General features: G+C 39.1%; 2 protein-coding genes across 4 annotated transcripts; both read right to left on the bottom strand.

Moving 5' to 3' along the window:
• Nucleotides 1-3,315: 3,315 nt before the first annotated feature.
• On the bottom strand, nucleotides 3,316-10,828 carry cipcb (CLOCK-interacting pacemaker b). The gene is made up of 4 exons (XM_044376748.1): nucleotides 10,447-10,828; nucleotides 9,453-9,640; nucleotides 9,191-9,363; nucleotides 3,316-6,752 (listed from the first exon to the last, which is right to left on the bottom strand). Exons 2-4 carry the CDS (start codon nucleotides 9,559-9,561, stop codon nucleotides 5,823-5,825), a joined length of 1,212 nt encoding a protein of 403 aa, XP_044232683.1. The 5' UTR covers nucleotides 9,562-9,640; nucleotides 10,447-10,828; the 3' UTR covers nucleotides 3,316-5,822.
• Nucleotides 10,829-11,879: 1,051 nt separating this feature from the next.
• pgfa (placental growth factor a) lies at nucleotides 11,880-21,215 on the bottom strand. 3 transcript variants are annotated; one of them, XM_044376750.1, is made up of 7 exons: nucleotides 21,001-21,215; nucleotides 17,322-17,355; nucleotides 17,027-17,223; nucleotides 16,835-16,911; nucleotides 16,683-16,712; nucleotides 16,539-16,607; nucleotides 11,880-12,888 (listed from the first exon to the last, which is right to left on the bottom strand). In XM_044376750.1, exons 1-7 carry the CDS (start codon nucleotides 21,064-21,066, stop codon nucleotides 12,861-12,863), a joined length of 501 nt encoding a protein of 166 aa, XP_044232685.1. In that variant the 5' UTR covers nucleotides 21,067-21,215; the 3' UTR covers nucleotides 11,880-12,860. The 3 variants fall into 3 exon arrangements, with proteins under 3 accessions (XP_044232685.1, XP_044232687.1, XP_044232686.1); XM_044376752.1 differs by having other exon boundaries at nucleotides 16,539-16,604; nucleotides 21,001-21,209; XM_044376751.1 differs by lacking the exon at nucleotides 21,001-21,215 and adding an exon at nucleotides 17,967-19,235.
• Between the last annotated feature and the right edge of the window lie 1,801 nt (nucleotides 21,216-23,016).

Raw genomic sequence — 23,016 nt, 5'->3', positions numbered from 1 at the left:
TAATTATTTAATTAAAGCTTTATTAAGGGAAAGTGTACTGTAGAGATTGAACTGTTAATCCTTTCAAATGGTGTGTCAACCACAGGTGTCCATAAATAGTAATCAGGATCTCATTTTAAATCAAATTAAGGCACATACAGTCAATGATTTAGGGTATTTGCGTCAAGCAAGGAGATTTAGATTAAATCTAATTTGAAATGTCTCCTGTGCTTGTAAAGTCCACATATTGTTGACAGTTAATTTGTGCTATAAGAGCACAGATTTCTATTTAACCTCTTGCTTCTTCTCAGTTTGCTAGTGATGAGAGAGGTGTGTGGAGAAATAAACACTTCAGTCTTCATGTTTTTCAGATTTCTCCAAGATTCAACAATTAATGCTTCTCTTCCCCATGAAACCTAAAGATGATGTCTGAACTTCGGACAGTCAAGATGTAGCACAATTAACTTAGAGAAACAGCACATCAACATGAGGCGTATAACATCATACCGAACCGCAAGTGTTTCTTTGGAATGACATTTATTAAACAAGCAATGAGACTAACATGTACAAAAAGAGCCCTAAACATTTTACACAAAAACCTTTCTCAATCTGACTCTACTGATCTTTGATTTTGAATAGTTGAAGTTATCCATTAATTACAACAATTCCAATGTCCTCAGACGTTTTAGTGCAATGAGGATTATAACATCCATCTTATTTACCAGTTTACATAGTTTAAGAAAAAAAAGATTGCCGGCGAGCTCACACTACATTCATTCTGCATAATTCCACAAAATGAATCTATTGCATTTTCCCAACACAATTCTTTGTTTAGCATAAAAACAAAATTATTTGGGCTATAATGTTCATTTTCTGCTGGTGGTGCAACTACTGAAACATCTTGATAAAAACATTCACAAACATTTACAGCATCTTTAAAATGAAAGAAGGCAGACTCAAATGCACTGAGGAGTCAAAGCTGCCGACGTTTAGATGAGAAACTCAAAATCCAGTGTTAGAAAATGACTAACACTGGTCTTACTGTACAAACACCAGTCTTTACTCTTTTTTTTATTCAATTATTAAGTTCTTGTTTTGGATGTAAAAACAGAAAATGTCACAATAACGGCAACAACAATCTGTGACACGTCATGTAGTATATATTAGTGGCATCAGACACAATGGTTTGATACAGTTCAGTCAATAAATAGTCAAACACATGTTTCAAGGATCCAGGAGTCACCACAGTAGGGTGGATCCATGTAAACAAAGCCAAACATTAGACTCCAGTGAGCAGATGGGAACTATCTAATAAGTAAATGTGCTGTACTGAAAGCTGATGACAGCAGACAAGAAAAGCTATTTAAAAAGATGGACTCTACCAGCATATTTTTGTGCTATTTTCAGCCAAAAAATTCATTGATCTTTTCGATATTTCAGTAGCATCATTTATTCCACTGGCAGTATTAGTACAGGATCTAATTTTAGCCATTATACCATTATAAGATTTTCAGACTTTACAGTGAATCTTTAAGAAAGAAAAATACCAACATACGCCATCTGATTGAGGAGGACAAAAGAGTTAAAGTGATCTAATTTTAAATTCAGGTAAATGTGTGAGATGTGTTCAATTGTTGTCCTCAATTATCACATAATTGGTCCAAGAAATAAAAGAAATATTTTCATGGGTAGAGTTCCAAATCTGAACAATACAACAGCTGTAAAAGGGGCACGTACACACTGGCATTTGTTTTTGGCCAAGGCAAAAGACCAAAAATAATGCCAGCAGTCTTGCCGCCGTCCTGGCTGGAGTGTCTCAACAAGGCCTTCTGTAAAGGTAGACTATGCAGGATTTTACTAAAAAAAACTATGTATAGACTCATACAAAAGTAATCCCTCTCAATCCTCACTTATGACCCAATAGAAGTATAGCGGTGTATTGATCTCCCTCTGCCTGTATTTTCTTATTATTTTGCTGTGTTCCAGACGCTTCTAGGTGTCAACCTTAGGGCAGTGGGTGTGTAGCCCCCAGCTAATAACAGCGCGCAGGGTGAGAGGTTGGGACTTGTAATTTAACGACCAGGTTACATCTGTCTCTGTCTCTGTGCCGGGGAGGAGGGGTCAACTTTGAATGCTTTTTGGTGTTCACAAACACCAACCAACAAATCCTGCATCGTATACCTTTAAGTATATGTGGCATTTACACATGTAACTGGATCTATTACAGTGACAAAGCACAAATACTATAACCTCATGGAAATTCACAAGTCTGTCTGTCTTTTTCCGTGCATTCACAATTATTTTGCAATGAGCTGTGGCTTTTAAAACTTTTGATTTGAGAATTTTAAAAGATTTACAAGTGAGGTTGTAAGAGACATGTAGATTATGGCAGGTAGCAATTTAAATCATGTTTGCAACTTCTTTTTCTGACATTTTTGGAAAACATGTGCCATATTCACACAAACACAAAAATCACGTTTTGGTTCCCTCATAAATGAATTGTGGGTCTTCTGAACATCTGGATTAAATTATAACCACATTGCACACTAAGATTTTTTTAACTTGGTTGTGTATCAAAGTCTACAATGTCACCGTGACATGACCTCAACATATTTTCCTGCTGGAATTTATTGGCCTGTGTAAACAAAGTTGACTGTATTCATTCACTTGAGCCACATTCATGATGATGGAAAGATACAAGGAGTGAAGATATGAGAAAGTAGATTTATACAAGTCAAGGATGTCACTCACTTCATGCTAAAGCAACAGGTCTGTCATGTTAAAATACAACTATGCCCCATGAGATGAAAATCTGCTGCACTTGCAACGAAATTGGCCAAAAACATCAAGTTCAGCTCAAGTCTGTTGCTGATTGTATGGACATAAAAAAAATCCATTTGAAGGGGTTAGTTATCAGCAACCAGCGCTATGTTTGGAGGGGAGATAGTGAGACATTCAACCCCAAAAAGATACAATGCATCTGGGGCTGTTTTGCTGACAGCGGCAGTGGTGCACTGCAGAAAATGGGTGGAGAATGTAAGCTGACCTCAAACGTCTTCAGTGCAACCTCAAACTATCAGCCAGAGGGTTGATTATTAGACACAGCATGGTGTTCCAGCAGGATAATGACCCAAAACACACTACAGCTCTGGGTCAGGAGTGACTAAAAACTGAAAACTAATGATTTTATCAGCGTTTATTGTTGGAACAGACTAACATATCATCTGCTAGTGTCATCTTCAGAATCAAAATGTCAGCTGATACTGACAGATGAAGACATGAAATGTTGGTCTGTTTATAATAAAAGCTGAGAGTCAAAACAGGATGATTTTAAAAAAAAAAATGAGAGAGAGATACAACAAAACTGATGAGATGTTGTTTTAGGAATGCCCACAACAAATTTATCGAACCCAAACATCTGAGTTTTTGTTTGTGTGACAAAGATTTCCAAAGTCAAGTCAAGTCAGATTTATTTATATTGCACATTTCATACGACAGGCGTAATTCAATGTGCCAAACTTTTTTTTAAAACAGACTACATGACCTTCATGAATGTAAATGAACTTTTTTTTTTTTTTATCTGAACTGTATTTACATTCTGTTGCACACTGGTTAAGACTGCAAAAGTAGAATATAAAGAATCCCTTAGTTGAGATGTTAATGAGCCATTTTAAGTCAACATAAGCACAAGTATATTATTTTTATTACATCAAATAGTATAATAGTAAAATACACAAACATGTTTAATAATGCGAAAACTACTGGTAATAAAAAAAAATCCGACAATGTCATAAAATTCATGTAAATGTTATAAATGTCTGTTCTATACAGATAATATTTATACACTTGTAATGTGCTTATGATGCCTCATAATGCACTTCAAGTTAAACAAAGACTTTTGCAGTCTGCCTCAATTTAATAACCATAGCTGCCATTAAATTCTGCTCAGAAATGACTTCAGAGCTACTCGCAGAACATTTTAGTGCAAATGTAAAGTTCTGTGATATACATTGAACTTGGATATTAAGGCCATGATTTATAAACTTACAAAAAATTATTAATGCAGCATCCCAAAACTCCACAAATGTTCCTAATTTAGACGTAATTGTTGGGCTTTCTTAGTCAAATACAATTACAGGGCCCGAAGTTAATGCACAACAACTGGTCTTCATCAAGAAAACTGACTTGATGCTTGTCTAATGGTCTCCACAAGGTTCACACAATGAGTCATTTCATACCATTAAAAAAAAACAATAGAAAGAAACGTAAAAAAAAAGTGTGCACTTAAATTAGACAATATCGCCACTTTAAATTATATCTATGTGTATATAAAAACACACACACATACACACACATACACAAAAACAAATAACAACTTTCACCCAGGACACTGATAACTGGTTGAACTATAGGAAGCACCCTTTAAACAAACAAGGAAGCCTCTGAGTAGCTTGTTTAGAGCTCACAGCCAGTTTGCACTGTCACTTAGAACAGGATGGGAATGCTAAACTGGAAACCGACCGTGCCAAATCTATCACCAAGTTTCACAATGCAGCAGGAACTAAAGACACTTTAGGCACATATTTGTCTATTTAAAGATGCTGACTGGTAAGAGGCCTTGAACACATTCAATGTGACATGAAAACATGTCCATAAGCCTTTCATATTCATAGATATTACATAACTGCTACATGAAACAATTTATATTATGTACAGACCATGACCGTTTACTGGATGTCCTATTAGGCAACACAGCAGAACATAGCAATAATGGAAAACTGTTGAATGTTATGAGACTGATTTGTCAGTTTTAGATGAAATACCTGTTAGGCGCTTCAATCAAGTATTCAGATATTGAGCCTGTATTGTGCATTCAGTAAGAAAAAAAAAAAAAAAGTTTTTTATCCCTTCATGCCTTAGATCCAAATCTCTCAGGGCTTTTGGGTCTTGATTGCCAATGAGCAGAACATTTCTGTGCAGAAGAGAGGCAGTTTCAGTGGAAGTGATCTAGTCAGGCTCAGGATAGCAGTACAGTGAGCTGTGGCTCTGTCCTCGTTTGACCTTTACGGCCTGACACACCAAGCCAACACTTAGCTACCAGGCAATGTGTGCAGCCACCCACCGCCCATAGTTTTTGTAATGTCTTTCACTTCTGGGACACGTCGGCACTTGAAACGGCGGCAAAAGGCAATTAGAGAGAGCTCTCTAACTGGTTGTTCAACACAGCAAATGTGTAATTTTACTAATTTAGCATGGTTTCTCCTTGTTTTTCCACTCCACGTTTTTAGGACCACAGGCTGACAAAGCAAAGAATACAATTGCAACTTTTTAAAAAAGGAGAAACACTGGTATTCACAATTCATAATTTAAGCATATAACAATAGGACAATTTTAACACACTGGTAAAAAATATTATTATAGTTTGTTTTGCTTCCCTTTCCGTGATGTTCCCTGAATCACAGATGCAGACTGCTGACTAAAATATTTCCTCTCACACAGGTGCAGAACATACTGTATGTGCATGCTGGCGGTCAACTGACCTCCAGCTACAGCCTTGCAATGAGTTACAGTGCAACTTTTAACAGAAGACGTGAAGCAATGAAAAGTCTATCAACTCGAATTCTTTTAGGTCGGTTTGGTGTGTCAGGGCCCTACGGCAGACGGCAGCCAAAATGTAGGCCACAGCACACTGTGTGAAAGAGTCTGGGGGTGGGGGTGTGTATTGTGGAGCACATTACTTTCGGTCCATCTGTCTGTTTGCTCCAAACCCCCCCCCCCCAACCCTGGCCTGCTTTTCCCCCCATGCCAGTCTACAGGATTTACCGTCTAGCACTAGTCTAGGTCTAATCTTCTTTTAAGCTGATCTGAGCAGCTCTCTCCTTCTCTTTTTCCTGGTCTTCCTCCTGAAGGCTGGCCTGCAGTTTAACACAAATGCTGGTGTCACCGCTCTGCAGAGCCTGGAGGAAGAGGTCTGTGTGTTCTTTTAGCCGGTCTAAGTCAGTCTGGGTGCGTCGGTTCTGCCTGAGGAGCTCCTTGGTGCGAAGTGTGATGTCTAGTAGGCCAGATTTGTTCAGGATGTTGTAAGTGTTGAAGAAGCGCTTCCTCTTTGTATCAGCATCACTGTCACTGTGGTTAAATTCTTCTGGTGAGTTGTCCTGTAGGGTGACCGCCTGGGAGACAGAGATTGGCAGGTTTTTGGAGCTAGTGGTGTGAGTGAAAGACAGGGAGGGGGTAAGCTCTGACTGGCTGACAGTTGATGAAGGCCTCTCCTTGGCAGGACTACTGCTGGAGCTGGTTTCTGTTGTGGGGAGAGAAAGTCGGCTCTGGAGCAGAGGAGACACTGTACTGGGGGTAACAGGCAGAATAGGAGTGGTTGAGCCAGACTTGGCAATACCACCACACAGACTTCTCTTATGCTTCTCTCTTTGGTTGGAGGTCAGACTGCTACCTCTCTCTGACCCTGAAGTAGACGATGAGGAGTAAGAGGAGTAAGAGGAGGAGGAGGAAGTGGAAGAAGATGAGGAGGCAGTTCCTCTCCCTGAGGAACTAGAACTGTCTCCGGGATGTGGAGCAATCTTGGGGTAGGATTTCAGGATTGGAAGATACTTCTTCGGACGTCTTTGTCTAGAAGAGGTTTCTTTGGAGGCAGGGGAAGCTTGACGAGAGACGACAGGCTGGAGGAAAACCACCTGAGGCTGCTGGACCACTGGTTGAACCACTTCCACTGTGGGGCTATAGCCCCAGGGCTTCAGAGCAGGAGGATTATCTCCAGGCTGCGAAAGCAAAACAGTCAACATGGAATGCTTTTAATGACAGGTCCATGACAAGCATTTACCCATTTCACATTTTCTTTTTTTACTATTTACATTGACACACAAAGAAAAAAACACTCTTGACAAACAAAATGACGAAGTACCAACTAGGGCTACACATAACCATTTCATTATCAGTTAATATTCATATATTTTTTCTATATAAAGAATTTATCATTTAGTCTATGAAATGTTAAACAATGAGACTTCCCATCACTTATTGACCAGCGGCCAAATTCCAATTCAACATATTGTTAACTTAATAATGAGAAGAACCAAAGAATTTACATTTTACTTGATAAATGACTAAATTTAGTCGTAGTTATAAAACAGAAACCTACTGCTTATAAATAAATACAGAGCTGCAACGATCAGTTGATTAATCGATCGTCAGAAAATTAATTGGCAATTATTCTTATAAATCGATTCATCATTTTGAGTCATTTTTTAAAAGAAAAAAATGCTGAAATTCTCTGGTTCCAGCTTTTAAAATGTGAGTATTTTCTGGTTTCTTAAAGGGGACCTATTATGCTTTTCCTTATTTTCAGTCATATATATGATGTTACAATGTCGGATGTTCATATTAAACGTGGCCAAAGCGTCAAATAATGAGGTAAATGTATGTAGAAGTAATCTCTATGAGCAAAAAGCACTGGCTTCAGACTGCTCTGAACGCTCGGTTTCCAACGTTTTTTTCTACTTTCAGCCCGAGCTGACATCAGCTCGTGGCAGATTTCTTTATATGGTCATCTGCTCCACACACAATGTGCGAGTTCACTGCTCCGCTCCGCTAACATTATGGCATTTTTCCATTGTTTTGGGGGTAGTCACGCCAAGCCATGACTCAAACCGAGCTGGCATCCTGTGAGTGGTTTTTTTTTTTACCTGTTGGAGGTGTGCTGGTTGTCTGCAGCTCTTCATCAAACATCATCATCACTGTGGCTGTTTCTGCTTGTGCTCTTCCTCCCTGCATTATTTCTAACTGATTCGCTGAACAAAGAGGGCTTAAAGAGACAGGAGCTAAGACTGCCTGATAGAGACAGAGGCTGAACTGAGGGGCTGCATAAAGGGCCAGTATGATAAATTTGAACTGTGAATCATGCAAAGCTACTCTAGTGGAGTCCCAGAATAAAAATAGAGAGTCGGAAATGAGCATAATAGGTCCCTTTTAAGTTCTCTATGATAGTAAACTAAACATATATATCTTTGTGTTGTGAATGTTGGTCAGGACTAAACAAAACATTTTAGGTTGCATCTTAAGCTTTGTGAAAAATTTCTGGCATTTTATAGACCAAACAACTAATCTACTAATCAACAAAATAATCAACAGATTAATCAATATTGAAAAAAATCATTAGTTGCAGCCTTAATTACATATTAATAGGGGAAAAGCCCCAATGTGATGAGGAAAAAGGCCATTTCTACTAATCAATGAAAACAAGAAGGTTTAACACAGACTAGAGTGAGACCATTAAGTTTAATTCTGCTGAACAAACTATGGCAGAAAGTTGAATAATAAATAAAGTCATTCTTGGTTTTTGATTGCCCTGCCTTTTTTCCAATTGCATTTTTAAAATAAATTAGACTGAGCCAACTCGACTTTACTTCTACTTATCTGCTGTTTGTCAGCAAGGAGTTTTGAAACTATGTGAATGGTCAGCCTTTTTCTGGTGAAACATTCCAGGCAACTGTGACTAGACAGTGAAGACACACTCAAGTTAAACCAGCAGTGCGGAACTTTTACATATAAATGAACGTCTGTTACATTCAAGCCCTTGCCAAATGAGTTCACACAATGGTGATTAAGCCTATCCCCAGCAGGTAAATCACTCTCTATTTTTCAGTATACCAGTGTTTCTAATCTGGTGTCGGGTTTGACATTCCCACGCTGGCCGGATGAACGCATACTGCACATCTTCTATGGGCAGAGCATGCACACTAGAAACTTCCGCCGGCCGAGTGGTTAACTTCCAGTTAGCTCTCTGATAACTTGAATGGGGAAAAAATAATTTAACTGTGTGGCATTTCTAGACTTTCCAAATGTTATTGGACCGAATGGATCAAATTCTAATACTGACACAAGTAATTTTGCAGAGGTTTGTGTGACGCTCAAAACAATTCATCCATTGTTTTACAGCCGCAACAGTAGCATCAGAGTAGGCTACGGCGGAGCCTATGATGTAAGCATGCCGGCAGTGTTTTTGTAATTCTTCTCACTGCCAGAAGGGAGAGACAAAAGTCCCGCGATCCAACTTTAAACACAGGCGCAATAAAACAGGACTGTCACTTGTGACCTAATCATACCACTGCCTGAAGTTAAAAGGTGAGAATGAATGAAATCACAGTTTTTTTATGTCTACGCTACAGAGTTAAGGTTTTGCTGTGTAGCAGCCACATACCTGCTTAAGGAGAACATTGTTCATGATGATCATTGGTGAGAGGTTGGAGTAGGAGCCTCCCACCACAGCCAGCTGAGAGGGCTGGGGCCCTGAGCCTGGAGTCTGTGGACCCCCAACAGAACAGGGTGAGTCCTCAGTGGTGTCCATTGAGCTCATGTGCTCTGAGCTTGCATCTACAGGCCAGGAAGAGGAGTGACTTGGGTTCATTAAGTCAAACTTTATAACTAAAGCACATTAAACTGTGGCAAGGGTGATTTCAAACCTGAGAATCCAGAGTCTCTCTCTGAATCAGCTCGGGAGTCTCCAGACTTCATGATGCAAGGTCTGTTTTCTGCCCTTGAGTGACTCTCTGCCTTCCTTTTGGTGCTCATCTTCTTTCCTGTTGTACTGACAATATCCTTGGCTCCACAAGCTCTCACAACAACTACATCAGCATATCAGAGGGTAAATCTAGGAATCAACAGACAACATAGAGTAGACCCTCTTTTCATGTCAATGACAGATGGCGGAGTTGTATCCTGATATATATATATATATATATATATATATATATATATATATATATGACACAAAAGGTGTTGGATGACATGTTCAGTTAGAGCTGGGCAGGATATCAATATCATTATATGGTATTTTTGTTATTTTAATACTATGATGTGATACAAACAACTCATCCTGGGCTCAAAGGCGGCATTGCAGTTTTTTAAGGTGAATGTAATGAACAAGCCTGTATTATTTCCTGTTTGGCCATAATTTTTCACAAAGAGCATATCTAAAAGCCACCCATAGTTTCGAGCGAGTAAGCGTTAAAATCACTGTATGAAAACACCAAAAATTTTAACTTAGCTGCTACAGAAATACAGATATCAAAATATTGAGATAGCTAAAAAAAATTATAACATTATTACGTAGCGTTAACTTTGTTAGCATGGCACTAACTTACATCTTTAACAACCACAAAACGTTAAAGCTGTATGACAGTACAGGGTGTTTTTAGTTAACTGGGGTAACTAAAAACATTGTCTGACGCCCTAACTAACCAAGCTGCAAGCAACTGAAACACTGTAAAACTGAAACTGAAAAAAGAATGCAAACAAGACGGACGAACAATTCAAGTAACGTTAAGCACTTTGTCTAGCTGCACTACGCGTTAACATTGAATGTAAAGCTAATGTTAGCTTTTAGCGTTAACTGACACGAAGTGGACAACGGGTACATAAACGCCACAATACGGACACACAAAAGAATATGCGTACTTTTCTCCTGGCGCTGGTCCGACGACGCTGTTTACAAAGCTGAGGGAACCGAGCCTGCCCCCCGGTCGAGGTGCCTACCGACTGTTTTTCTTGGTGTGGCGGTCGCTTGCTGCTGCTGCTGCTGCCCCGGCCTGTACTAGAACTCGGCGTCCCACGGTACTCTCCACGAGACACACCGCCCCTCCCCTGTCCGCTCGGTCACATGCGGAGCAAGGTGGCAACAATCGTTAACCGTTACCGTTTACTTGTCCTCTGGGAACATCCAAACTCAAGGTAGGCTAGTAGCGACCTGATCGCTCTCGCCTAATCAACCGACAACTGTTCCTAGATGGCGAAAAGTGTAACAGGACAGGATATTCGTTGCAGCCATTCTGCCATATTTGGCGATTTGGGGCGTGGCTTTGTCTAGAGTACATGTGACGTCACTTTTTTTAGGCTTCTACGCCCGCCCACTGTGCCTGTCTCCTGGCTCCTGATTGGCCGGCGAAGCCAGCAGCTTAAAAACGTGACCGCTGCCGAATGTGTGGCAAGTTAAGGACATTGCGTTCGGCGTGCAGCCGGGAAGTGTACAGTCCTGTACAGGCACATCAAATGTGTCGACGGGGAGCCTGGTGACGTGAGGTTTCGAGTGTAATATTCTGGTGTATTATATAATAGCCTGGAAGGCCTAGAGCTAAGCTGAGTAAGTCTCCTCTGCTGCGTGTCGGAAGAAGTAAACACAACCACCCCTCAGAACAACACGTCCTCACGTGCAGGCACGCTGCTCTAAACTGCATTTACTTTTACTATGGACAGTCCGTTCCCAAGCCTGTAATAACAAACTGGAACAGAAGATAACCACCATTAAGCACAGTGAGAGCAGAATAATGGAAAGTTCTCCAACAATATGAAAGAGATTATACCTCGTAGTAAGTTGAAACCTACGAAACAAAACGTGAACATCAGGGTTATGAATGTGATTCAGTCATACATTTTAATGATTTTTCATCACTCAACAAAGTTAGCCTGGCGAGCTTGGTGACCCTGCATGGTGAATTACTTTGTGAGGAAGCTTAACTGTTTGTTTATTTATTCATTTAATTGTAAGGGACCATGTACATTGTTAAACATACAGTAAATGTTACCATCTGATGTACTGTACCAGAGTTAGATTACAGTTAATTTTCATCCGCAGTCCCTTGGCAGGTCACAATTAAAACATGTGCTTGATAACAGAACAGAATAAATATTGACTCTAACCACACCGTCATCTAATATGTGTCTGGAAGGCTGTGAATGCTGTCCAAATCAATGAATACCAGTGACCCCTTGTGCTTTGTTAACAATGTGCTTACTACAGAGCCTTTTCAGATACAGAGTGATACACAGTGTCCTCACATGTTACCAACCCTAATGATCTACCAAGGCAAATGAAGATAAGACAGAGGCTCCTCGTATTTGGAGTGCATTTTATTACAGGAACTTATCATGTCTCAAAATTAGGCAGAATCAGTAGATGTTCATCATAGAAACACAGCTGAAATAACACAATTACATTGAGGAAGTCACATAGATAGTTTGTTTTCTGTTTCCATAGCTGCATAAATAATGGAGGACATAATGGGATGTATGACATTTATAACAACGTGAGTCATTTTGCAAAAGTCACAATGAAAATGAAGTTATGGAGAAGGTCTCTGGCCTCTCTTTGATTGTTGCCATTGATCTAACAGATAATCAGTGAACACTTCAGGATGGATGGAGGTCTTTCTTGCTTTTATTCTTTTTATTTGTATTTATATTTACATTTTTTAATGTAATGTCTTTATCTTTAATCATCCTTTTATCTTCTCTCTACTGTGTTTTCGCGTCTCTCTTGTCTTCTTGTTTTAATGTTATCTTAACTTTACCTTAATTTTGTCTTGCTTTTGTTTTACTTTACTGATTGCCTTCTGAGTATCCTGCTTTTGCTTTGTCTGTCAATGCACTTTGTAAACTCTGTTTTTAAAGGTGCTATATAAATAAAGTTTACATTATTATTATTATTATTAATCCTTCCCCCTTGGCAACTGATAAGCTTTAAGCATTCCACCCATTATCTCTGTATCTCTGACATGTTGTATCCTGTCTATTTTTAAAACCCCGCACAAAAGAAACAGGAGTTTTGAAATGAAAACTGACAGGGATTGTTGGCTATTACCAACAGCAATCAGAGCTAAATGAGTTTGATACGGTTGTTTAATCAAAAAAGAAAACAATGCATGGACAAGATGCCAAGTTGAACATCTAGCGGATGCACAAGATGAGGAAAGATGTTTAGATAGATGTAGAAGATGAATAGTCTTTGCGATCAGTCCCCAGATGTGCTGTTGTTCACCTCTACAAAGTCATTCATCCAAATTAAACTTTGGATGGATGTGTGAATCAGTGAAGTCCTATCTTGTTTTGAGGGATTGATGGCACCTGGAGAGACAAAAACAAACAATAAAAGAAATTGAATTTTTTTAAAACACATTAGTCCTTTTACCCCGCCCTCCCCCTACATCAACAGAATTATGACTATTCAATGAAAGGTAATCGCTAACAATAAAGAAACCTGATTCAAACTCCAAATTGAAAAGAATATATACTGAGGCAATTAAATCTCATGTTCAAAGGCATCACTAAATACAACATAACATAACATTTCTTGAGTCTGTCTTTAAGCAGGACCTTGAGAACCCATTTGGGAAGTTATGTTTTCTATCTTACTCCTTATTTAAATGTCTCTGGAGTGAAAATGATCTAAGAGTGAGTTTAATTACTCTATAGGTAATTACACATCTGAGCGGACAAAAATGACATGTGGAGTTCCCCAAGGCTCCATTCTGGGGCCTCTTCTGTTCAACATCTACATGCTCCCACTAGCTCAGATTATGGAAAACAACAAAATATGTTACCACAGTTATGCGGATGACACACAAATTTACATAACCATATCACCAGAGGACTATGGTCCAATACAAGCACTGAGTAAGTGCATTGAATGAATTGACGATTGGATGTGCCAGAATTTTCTTCAATCAAACAAAGACAAAACTGAAACAATTGTTTTTGGAGCCAAGGAGGAATGTTTAAAAGTCAGCACTCAGCTTCAGTCGATAATGTTAAAAACTACAAACCAAGCCAGAAATCTTAGTGTAGTCATGGACTCAGACCTGAATTTCAACAGCCACATTAAGACAATTACAAAGTCATCCTACTATCACCTGAAGAATATATCAAGGATTAAAGGACTTATGTCTCAGCAGGATTTGGAAAAACTTGTCCATGCATTTATCTTCAGTAGACTTGACTACTGTAATGCTGTCTTCACAGGTCTCCCTAAAAAATTGATCAGACAGCTGCAGTTGATTCAGAACGCTGCTGCTCGAGTCCTCACTAAGACCTAGAAAGTGGATCATACCACTCCAGTTCTCAGATCTTTACACTGGCTTCCTGTCTGTCAAAGAATTGATTTTAAAATACTGCTGTTGGTTTATAAAGCGCTGATTGGTTTAGGGGCAAAATACATTTCTGATCTGCTGCTACGTTATGAAACATCTAGACCTCTCAGGTCACCTGGGACAGATCTGCTTTCTGTCCCCAGAGTAAAAACTAAACATGGAGAGGCAGTCTTCAGTTTTTATGCTCCACATAACTAGAACAAACTCCCAGAAAACTGCAGGTCTGCTGCAACTCTCAGTTCTTTTAAATCACAGCTGAAGACTTTTCTGTTTGCTGCTGCCTTTCATTAAACCAAATTTGAGGGTTAATATTTTACACTGCACTGTAACTTTTATTCTCTTCTTTTATCTGTCTTATTCCCTTTTAGCTTCTTTTTATTTCCAAATTTAACACTTTTTAATTGTTTTATATGTCTTTTTACTTGTCTTGCTTTTATATTCTGTTTTGATGTTCTATGTAAAGCACTTTGAATTGCCTTGTTGTTGAAATGTGCTATACAAATAAACCTGCCTTGCCTTGCCTTGCCTTTTCTCTAATAGATGAGCCTCCTAAACATAAACAACTGATCATCAGTCCAGCAGCTTTTGTCCCTCTTTTGAAAGTACATTCCAGTCTTTTTTCCCCATCCTACATTTGGTAGTTCTCCACAGGCAATGGTACAGCTAGTTCCAAAATGCAAGTGGACTCTGGGGATTATGAGACCCACTAATGAGCCCAAATACAGCCTCAAAACCGCAAGTCACAACTGGAATGATCATTTTGACTCCTCCATGAATGGATTACAGAACACCATTGCCCTGCCCACAAGGCACACACCCGGGGCCGAGGGGTCAGAGGTCCCTTCATGTGTGCCTCATTGTAGAGTGAAAAAGCAAAATGTTCTCTTGAACCACTGAGATAAATTCCTAAACATTCACTTTAAGGTTGTCACAAGAATGAGGCCATCATGGCGCCATTAAAGGGAATTTAAATCCCCCTCAAGTTTTACGTAGGATGTGTAAATCTAGTTGAGTTTATGTTCAGTACTGACATCAAGCAGTGGGTGGGCCCTCCGAATCTGCTGGAGGAAAGTAAAATGTCTGGCAGAAATTAAAACGACTGTTGACCACTAAAGATGGGGTGGAAGGGTTATGTGATGATGGGCCCGTAGACCTAAGCTATGGTTTACAAAGGAATGTAAGCCAAGGCAAGTCAAGGTGCGGCACGAGCATTGCACGTGACTAGACAACAGCGAGAACAACATGGCCACACACGGGCTCCTACATAAAATACTTTTGTGGGACAACTTGCAGACCCACATCAAAAACAGCCTTCCAAAGTCCATCTTCTGGCTTCACCATCTCTTCTTAACAGAGGAGATGGTGAAACCCTACAGTCACTGCTTCATCATCACCCGATCCCACCTGCTTCAAACCAGTGTTCCTTGTTCCCCAAGAAGGCAAAGTACTTAAATGACTGAGCCAATACTGATAATAATGAACTTTTAATGAAGATAATCAATTGATTCTTCCAACCCAGCTTCATATCAGCTTCAGTTGTCATGTTAAAGGAACTTTTTATGGCATTATGGACATGAGGAACAATAACAGCAACCAAAAGACAGTTTCCATGTACTTACAAATGAGTATTGTTGTGTTTTAGGAAGAATCTAGCCTTTAACTGAATCACTTCTTAACACTACACTACAACTTGTTTACCACTTAAAATTTTGAAACCTCACACTGTAGCCTTTTTTAGTTACCAATATTTATTTTGGGAATTTCATTCTTTAAGGCAATGTCTTCATTGTGCGCTCTTTCACAATTGGTTACACAACAATATCCCTTGGTAAATTGGAAAGAAAAGCAGAGAGAGAGAGAAGCATGGAGAGATTATCCGTGACACACGCTGCCCTTTTGACCTTTACGTCAAAAGAGGGAGCTCACAGACAAACAAAACACCAAACTCACTGGACACAAAACTCCCGTGTCTGTCTGTAAAAAGGAGGTGCTGTGTCTGATAGTGCTCTGGGACTGAATTGCTTGAGCTTAAAAGTTCATCGGGTCACTTTCTCACAAGGTGGATTTGGCTGCTTTTCGGATGTATCCCTTCCCCTGGTCAGATTCGGTTTCAAGGCTCGAATCAAGCTCCCCTGCTGTTAAACTCTTACTCCAGTTGCACCATTATACTGCCATGAGTCATGCTGTACTATGTACTGATTGAATGGGATAAAACTATGAATACAAAGCTTTACTCTATGTGAGCTAGCTGTCCTGACTACCAGGGAAAATAAAACATAAAATTTCTTTATTTCTTTATTTTGTTCTTTCTTTTTTCCTGATATGTGAATGTGTTTTTTAATCTCAACAGTACTTGGTTACAACAATAAGCGGCCTTGGATTATTGTGCTATGAATGCTCCGTGGCCTTGCTCAGAAGCACAAGCTCATCATAAGTGGTTGGCAGATTATAGGCCTCCCAAGAAGAGAGCAACACGATATATTGTGATATTGTTTAATCTCATCTGTCCTTGGTAGTCTGACAGTGTGGAGGAAAAGGTGATAAATATAGCAATGAATGTCCAAACATTATGAAACTGTGTGTGTATGTGTGTGTGTATGTGCCACAGGGGGATAATCCATCTCTTACTTGCCACATCCGTTTGTTGTCTTCTTGTTTTTCCTCTTCCGAGATCTGTTCTTGATAGACTCACTGCTGCTATGAAGGAAGAGCAAAGTGCAATGAAAATATTGATGTGTTCAAGTCTGATAGATGAAATGTTCATCTACTGACCTTTTATTATTTAGAAGATTCTGTCGGAGTCTAAAAACAGCAAAAAAAACAAAGCATAGAGAACTGGAAGTAAGTTGCACTGTATACATTTGCATTTGCATCTCAATTTGCATTTAGTGTTTATTACAAACAATGGACTCTCAGTGATTTACCTGCATTCACATCTCTGATGCTCCACAAAAGTGAGTTCCACATATTGCAAAGATTTGATGGGATGAATCCTTATTACCTGAGGAAAGAAATAAACGAGGAAACTGAATAGAGGATCATATATGTAATGTTAACAGAGAGTGCACATTTAAATCTCCCTCCAGGTGTTTCTGTTAACAAAGATCTTTCCACACCTGCAGAGTGATGTTGCGTTGAAGGGTAGGGTAGCACTCCGTGCTTTCATCGACACAGCAACCGGAGCATCGCCAAAGTGGGACGCAAGCAGGTTTGTAGATGTGCTCCACTTCTCCGGGGTACTCCTGCTCCACATCCACCAACTGCTCCATGGGTCGACACATGCTCTTCGCCCAAACCTCCTGGAACTCCATCACTACGAGACAAGTTGAATATTTAAATAACATCTAACAGCAAGCGAATGATAACTGTCAAATTATGATTGTATTACAGTTTCATGAGCACAACTTTTACCTCTTGAGAGACTCTCTTCTGGTTGTTTTGAAATCTGCAAAATACATTTTTTTGAAAGTTTATTTCATAAAAATACTGTAAGCATGGTTGTAATGAGAGAAACTTGACACAGGTGAGAAAAGAGTGGGAACATGAATGATTAGAATAGAGGCGGGTTCATGGAGCAGTTGCAGAGCTCCCTCTTGTGGCAAAGAAGCAGTAGTGTACTCATAATAACCTAATATAAACAGTGATGCGGCACATGGTTTGAGGAGTGTACCACTGCTTGCAAATCAGCAAAAAAGCCCGCAGCAAAAATGAGCCAGCCAACAACAAAAGTGCACTTGATTTCTCAACTTGTTTTGAATACTAGCTGGTTTATTATCACAAGGAGTGAAGTATGCAAAGAATAACAGCAAAGAATAGCTGCTGCCTTGACTCATGGGAGTTTTAACACACAATAAACACTGCTAAAACAAAGGATAGCACTGAGCAGAATCATGACACAGCGTGAATTTTGGTAAGTTCTCACAATCCCGGGCTCCAACTCACAAAGGCAACGTTCCCGAATTTTGTGAACGACAAATTGAGCAGAAACACAAGTGCAAAGTTGATCTTGGCTCTCTCTTTCTTTTGAATATCAACTATCTCTTTCTGACTCCTCACCTCTCTCCTGCTTTCCCCATGCCTCCCTCTATCTGCCTCTATCTCCGAGAACAGTGATGGGAACATTGTCTTCCTAAATGTCACATGCAGGGAATTGCTTCAGGTTTTACTGCAGGATTTTTATGTTTACAGCCCAAACCTAGATGACCCAGATGCATAACAACAGCTGTAATGAGGGTAGGATATGCAGATAAGACATACAGGAATAACACAATGTGATGATAAAATGGTTCGCCACTGGATATGAATCACGATGAGCTCCACAAATACTGTGTTTAAAATGGATTGTCGGTTTTTCCACTAAGAGCGAGAATCATGGAAAAAATTTGTGCATCTTCACTTCCCTTTCTCCTCTTTGCTTTTTTCCCTCAAATTTTTAAACCCAGTTTCGAAGGCAAACCGCAACAGTTATTTTAATACAGTACAAAAATTTTAAAAATGACATGAGATAGGGGTGTTAAGTTGATCTTGGCTTTCCTCTTTCCTTTGATTTCACGTCTTTCTCAATCCCACTTTCTCCACCTCTCCTCCTCTTTCTCTTTATATGTGATTTTGAAGTGTCACGTGTACAGTATGTTTTAGTTCAGTGTTTTAAGAGATGTAATGGAAAACCCATACTTTATATCCTCTGCATCACACAAACAGTTATTGCATTTTTGATTAACTCATATTGTATAACTTTGGAACATGTAACCATCTGTGCTAATTATTTTTGACACTGGATCAGAGTAGGGAGTAGCCTCATCTTGGACATACTACAGTTCTTTTTTAATTAGTTGGTAGCTTTGATGCCATCCAGTACTGCACCCACATTCTAATATGTTTACCACAATCCTCGCCTATAAAAAGTAAGTACACTTTGTAACTGACATCAGTCTGCAATTACACTCTGTTGTGCTGATCCCTTGCAGGGTTTTTCATTAAAGGAAAAAAAGACAACTTGGTCATTGTCAGCTGTTTATTTTCAGATTTCCACCAAAGAGACAAATAGTTGAAGGTGTATGGTTTAGTGCACTGAAAGCACTGAAGTCTTATTGCGGTTGATTTGGAAGAATCTAGTAAACCAAAGTATTTGCCAAGGTCACTGTCCAGATTTGATCTTGTCTTCAGATTTTTGTGGATGTTGTTTTTTTCCCCCCAGTTATCAACCTAAAAACGAGAATTTCTTAGTAGAGTTTTGACTTTGACTGCAAGCTGGACTTGACCTGATTCTGAAATGCCAAAGGCAGGTGAAAAGAAGTGGTTGAAGATTCCAACTTGATGAAATTTATTGTGTATAGAGTTCAAGCTTACAAGGCAAACCTTTGACACTTGAATGCAAAGGTTGTTGCAATCTTGGAAAAGCTCTTTAAAAGGGCACTCCAGTGATTTAGCATTGCACTTTTGTTAATTTAGGGGACTCACAAGAGACAGGCTGAAAAAGAAACCGTCAGAATCGAAGCAGCAGAGGTCAGGAACCTTGATGACATCATTAGGGTTATCATCAGGCTTTAGAAAGCTCACAGACAACATTATGCAACTCTTCACAGAGGTTGAGTAGTACTCCTTCTGACAAGTTAACTGAGCTTCATGTGTAAAATCAGTGGAGTACTACTGTGCCCTACACAGTGCCATTCATGTTATATGACAAAGTGTAGATTGGTTTTGTTCTCATCATTTAAAAAATTCCTCCAAACATGTTTTAGGATACATAAAAAACCTTGCTTTGAATAATAGTTTGTGTATGATATGGTTTTTTCCACAAAAAGGTTCAGTTAACTAGTGAAGAATTCTTAAAATTACATCTACTCCTGCCTCCTCATTAAAAAAAACAAACCAGAATCCATAAACATGTAAATATTGTTCATTTACAAAGTTTAATTACTGGATGCAAGACGTCTCCTACTTCACTGAAAACTAAATTTTCAGTGTAACTGTACTGGAGGCTTCAAGTTTCCACATCACACTTGTGTAAGTTGCATACTGGATCACAGTTGGCTTCCAAAACTAGTTGTGATGTCATAAATCATGCTTACACGCCTTAAACTCAGATTTTTGGCGAGTACAGAGAAACTTTCCACCTCTGGCAGATTCATTTGAACACTTCATTATAGTGTCTAACTCTGCACATACATTATTCTGCACAGAAAAACAAGTTTTGTAGCATTTTTAGTACAAATTTTAAGATTTTCATTCATGATTTCTTACTCTGAAGACACAAACCCTTGTTAAACACACAAGTTCCCTTTAAATGTTCATTCTTTCAACCTCCTGTGCTAAGAGACTGCAATGCAGTTTCCCTATATGGCATATTCACTGTGCAATTGTCTGCAATTGCACCTGTGCTAAACCAGAGATATGGAGTATTTTAACCAACATCACATCCAGAGGAGCAGAACCTGGAGCTACAGCGTCTCCAAACCACAGCCTTCGCTTGATTCAGCAGAGTCAACTTTCTCCAAACTTACTGATGCACCTCAAGCTGTGCACTCTCTCTCTCTCTCTCTCTCAGACTCGGTTGAGTTTTTCACAGTTTCACTCTCAGATATGTAATTCTATAAACCTCTCTATCTCGATCCGGATCAGAGAAACATGCAGCAGCTGCATCTGATACAGCTGGTTCAGTAACTATCTGTACAGATGACTGTAAACATGCCAATTCCTAAACCCCTCAATGCAGATGGTATCTTAATGGTGGGGCACAAGCAGTCAAAATACAGATAGTGCATAAAAAGGCTGGAGAGTGTAACAGATGTATCATCTCAGAGCAAAAAAACATTAAAATTTGACTCCTGTTAGCTTCAGTAATAGTTAGTAATAGTAAAAATGAAATAGTGATAGTAAAAGGAGTCAAATTTAGAGGAGTGATTGAAAAAAAAGACAAGAAAACTCCATCACTACGCATCCACAATGTCACAAAATTAACACAATTTCAAAAGGAATTTCACAAGTCAGTCAATTTGAAAAATAACAAATCGCCTAAGTAACAAAAGCAAATTCCCATCTTAACAAGAAAAATAATCAATAATGCTTGTTTTAGAGTTATTTGATTTACCTGCGCAGGTATCAGCTGCACCAGAAGAAGCGCTAAAAAATGTAAGACTACGAAGAAACTTTTCATGTTGCCAAAGAGGACAAGTTATCGTCTCTTTTCTTCAGTCGGTCAGAAACAAATGAAAACGCCTATAAAAGAGGTCGATTTTGTGACGCGGCTGGAAGTTTTGATTGGCGCGCGCTTCCCGCTGATGCGCGAGCTGGGATGGAGAGCGTGCGCCTGACTCGTGAACATATATATACAGCTGATGATCAATAGAAGAGAGTCGAAACATTAATTTAATTTAAAAAAAAAAAAGAAATGATGATGTAAGTTACTCCAGCCTGTCTGACTCTCTCTCTCTCTCTCTCTCTCTCTCTCTCTCTCTCTCTCTCTCTCTCTCTCTCTCTCTCACACACACACACACACACAGAGACACACACACGTATTTTTCTATCTATGGACTTATGAATATTATGGATATAAACATCATAATTAATGTATAGATAAAACATTATCATAAACTATTATAAACAGAAGATTGATTTGATTTCATTTGGATCTCTTTTAGCCCATTAGTTAATCTTCCAAGAGTCTACATTAAAAACATTTAAGCATACAATAATTCATAAATAATTCCACACATAGCCTAATTGTAACCCATACACTGGCATATATATTGTATGTACCTACATATTCATCTACATATGTTCACATATAACACCCACAGACTACAAACTTGCTGACAATGCAATACTGTGATGAAAACCACATTTGAATCTTAAAATCTTGCAATCAACAATCCAGCTGCCGTACTGTTCTTGAGTGAGTTATTGTAATGAATTCTCCAATTTAACAGTTCAGAAAATGAAAGTCTGTCTTCCCATTTCAAATTTTATATTTTGGTTCTACATAATGATTTTTTATCTCTGTCTCATTTGTTAACTTGATGTTTATCATGTACTGACAGAAGAACAGAAGAAGTGCAGTCTAAACAAAAATGTAGTGTGTTAAAGAAAAATACCAGCACTTTTGTAAGTTTTAACCCATTTAATACAAACTACATATACTTTACAGCTAACCATTTTAGGAATTTTAATGTATTTTATCTTGAAGGTAGTCATTAGTTTCCCTTTATTTTGAAATGTGCTTGAGTTTTGCAGTTCATCACAGTGAACATCAAGTGTGCATTACTTTTCTGTCAAAGTTACATTATTGTTATGCTGTAACAGTGCAGACTTTTCAAATCAGTCTGCACTTAAACTCTATTAACACACAACAATAATATAACATTGAGTAAAAGGTTTCAAAGGCCTGCTCAGTGATTATCAGACAATACAGAAATTCATGGAAATCAATAAATGCCTGGACCAGTGGGGGGAAAAAATAAAAATGGGCAACAAAATGTGAAGTATTTTGCAGTTACTGAGCTAAACCCACTAATATGATCCTTTAAGCCCCCCTGTCCCTTTGTTCTTGGCCCGATGGTGATACTGAAACGTAAACTGGCAGTGCAGGGAGTTCCCTGTATCTCTGTACTCACATACATATCAGCTCCGGGTTCCACGACTGGATCTGGTTCCTACTTGAAGCAGTTTGGCTCTTTGGTATTGTTTATGCACTGAGCCCTCCTGAGTGTTGCCTGTTTAGTCTTGGCACGGCGCAGCAGACCTCAGGTTATCAACACGGCTGCTGCAAGAATGAGCAGAATGTCTCAGAGGTTACCCTCCTTCATTCCTCATTTTGGCTTGTTTATGCACAATCGTGTTTACAACAGATAACACATCTGGTATGAGTGGTGTAAACAACTGTTGTATAAATATAGCCTTCCTATTATATAATATCTGACTCCTTGTTGTTTATTTACAGTTAATGCTGACAACTAATAACATTCACATCCCAGAACCGCTTGCAGGTGCAGCCGAATTAGCTCATTCTGCAGGGTGTGGCTCACATGCACCCAGCTGCCCTTCCATTTATTAGGATGGTGCGGATGTGTTTTCACAGCCAATGTGATTTACGGGATAATTGGGCTGC

The sequence above is a fragment of the Thunnus albacares genome, chromosome 16, assembly GCF_914725855.1.
Source record: "Thunnus albacares chromosome 16, fThuAlb1.1, whole genome shotgun sequence".
NCBI classification, from domain to species: Eukaryota; Metazoa; Chordata; class Actinopteri; order Scombriformes; family Scombridae; genus Thunnus; species Thunnus albacares.
The sequence above is the reverse complement of the archived record's forward strand: the minus strand, read 5'-3'. Positions and strand labels throughout refer to the sequence as shown.

What these genes read in the sequence shown, in the direction of transcription:
- cipcb (XM_044376748.1), bottom strand. Translation starts at nt 9,561, where the DNA reads ATGAGCACCAAAAGGAAGGCAGAGAGTCACTCAAGGGCAGAAAACAGA. An exon ending in GAGAGACTCTGGATTCTCAG is followed by an intron (nt 9,364 to 9,452) that starts GTTTGAAATCAC and finishes CCTGGCCTGTAG; the next exon opens with ATGCAAGCTCAGAGCACATG. An exon ending in ACAATGTTCTCCTTAAGCAG is followed by an intron (nt 6,753 to 9,190) that starts GTATGTGGCTGC and finishes TTGCTTTCGCAG; the next exon opens with CCTGGAGATAATCCTCCTGC.
- pgfa (XM_044376750.1), bottom strand. Translation starts at nt 21,066, where the DNA reads ATGAAAAGTTTCTTCGTAGTCTTACATTTTTTAGCGCTTCTTCTGGTG. An exon ending in AACGCAACATCACTCTGCAG is followed by an intron (nt 16,912 to 17,026) that starts GTGTGGAAAGAT and finishes TTCTTTCCTCAG; the next exon opens with GTAATAAGGATTCATCCCAT. An exon ending in ACAACAAACGGATGTGGCAA is followed by an intron (nt 12,889 to 16,538) that starts GTAAGAGATGGA and finishes TTGTCTCTCCAG; the next exon opens with GTGCCATCAATCCCTCAAAA.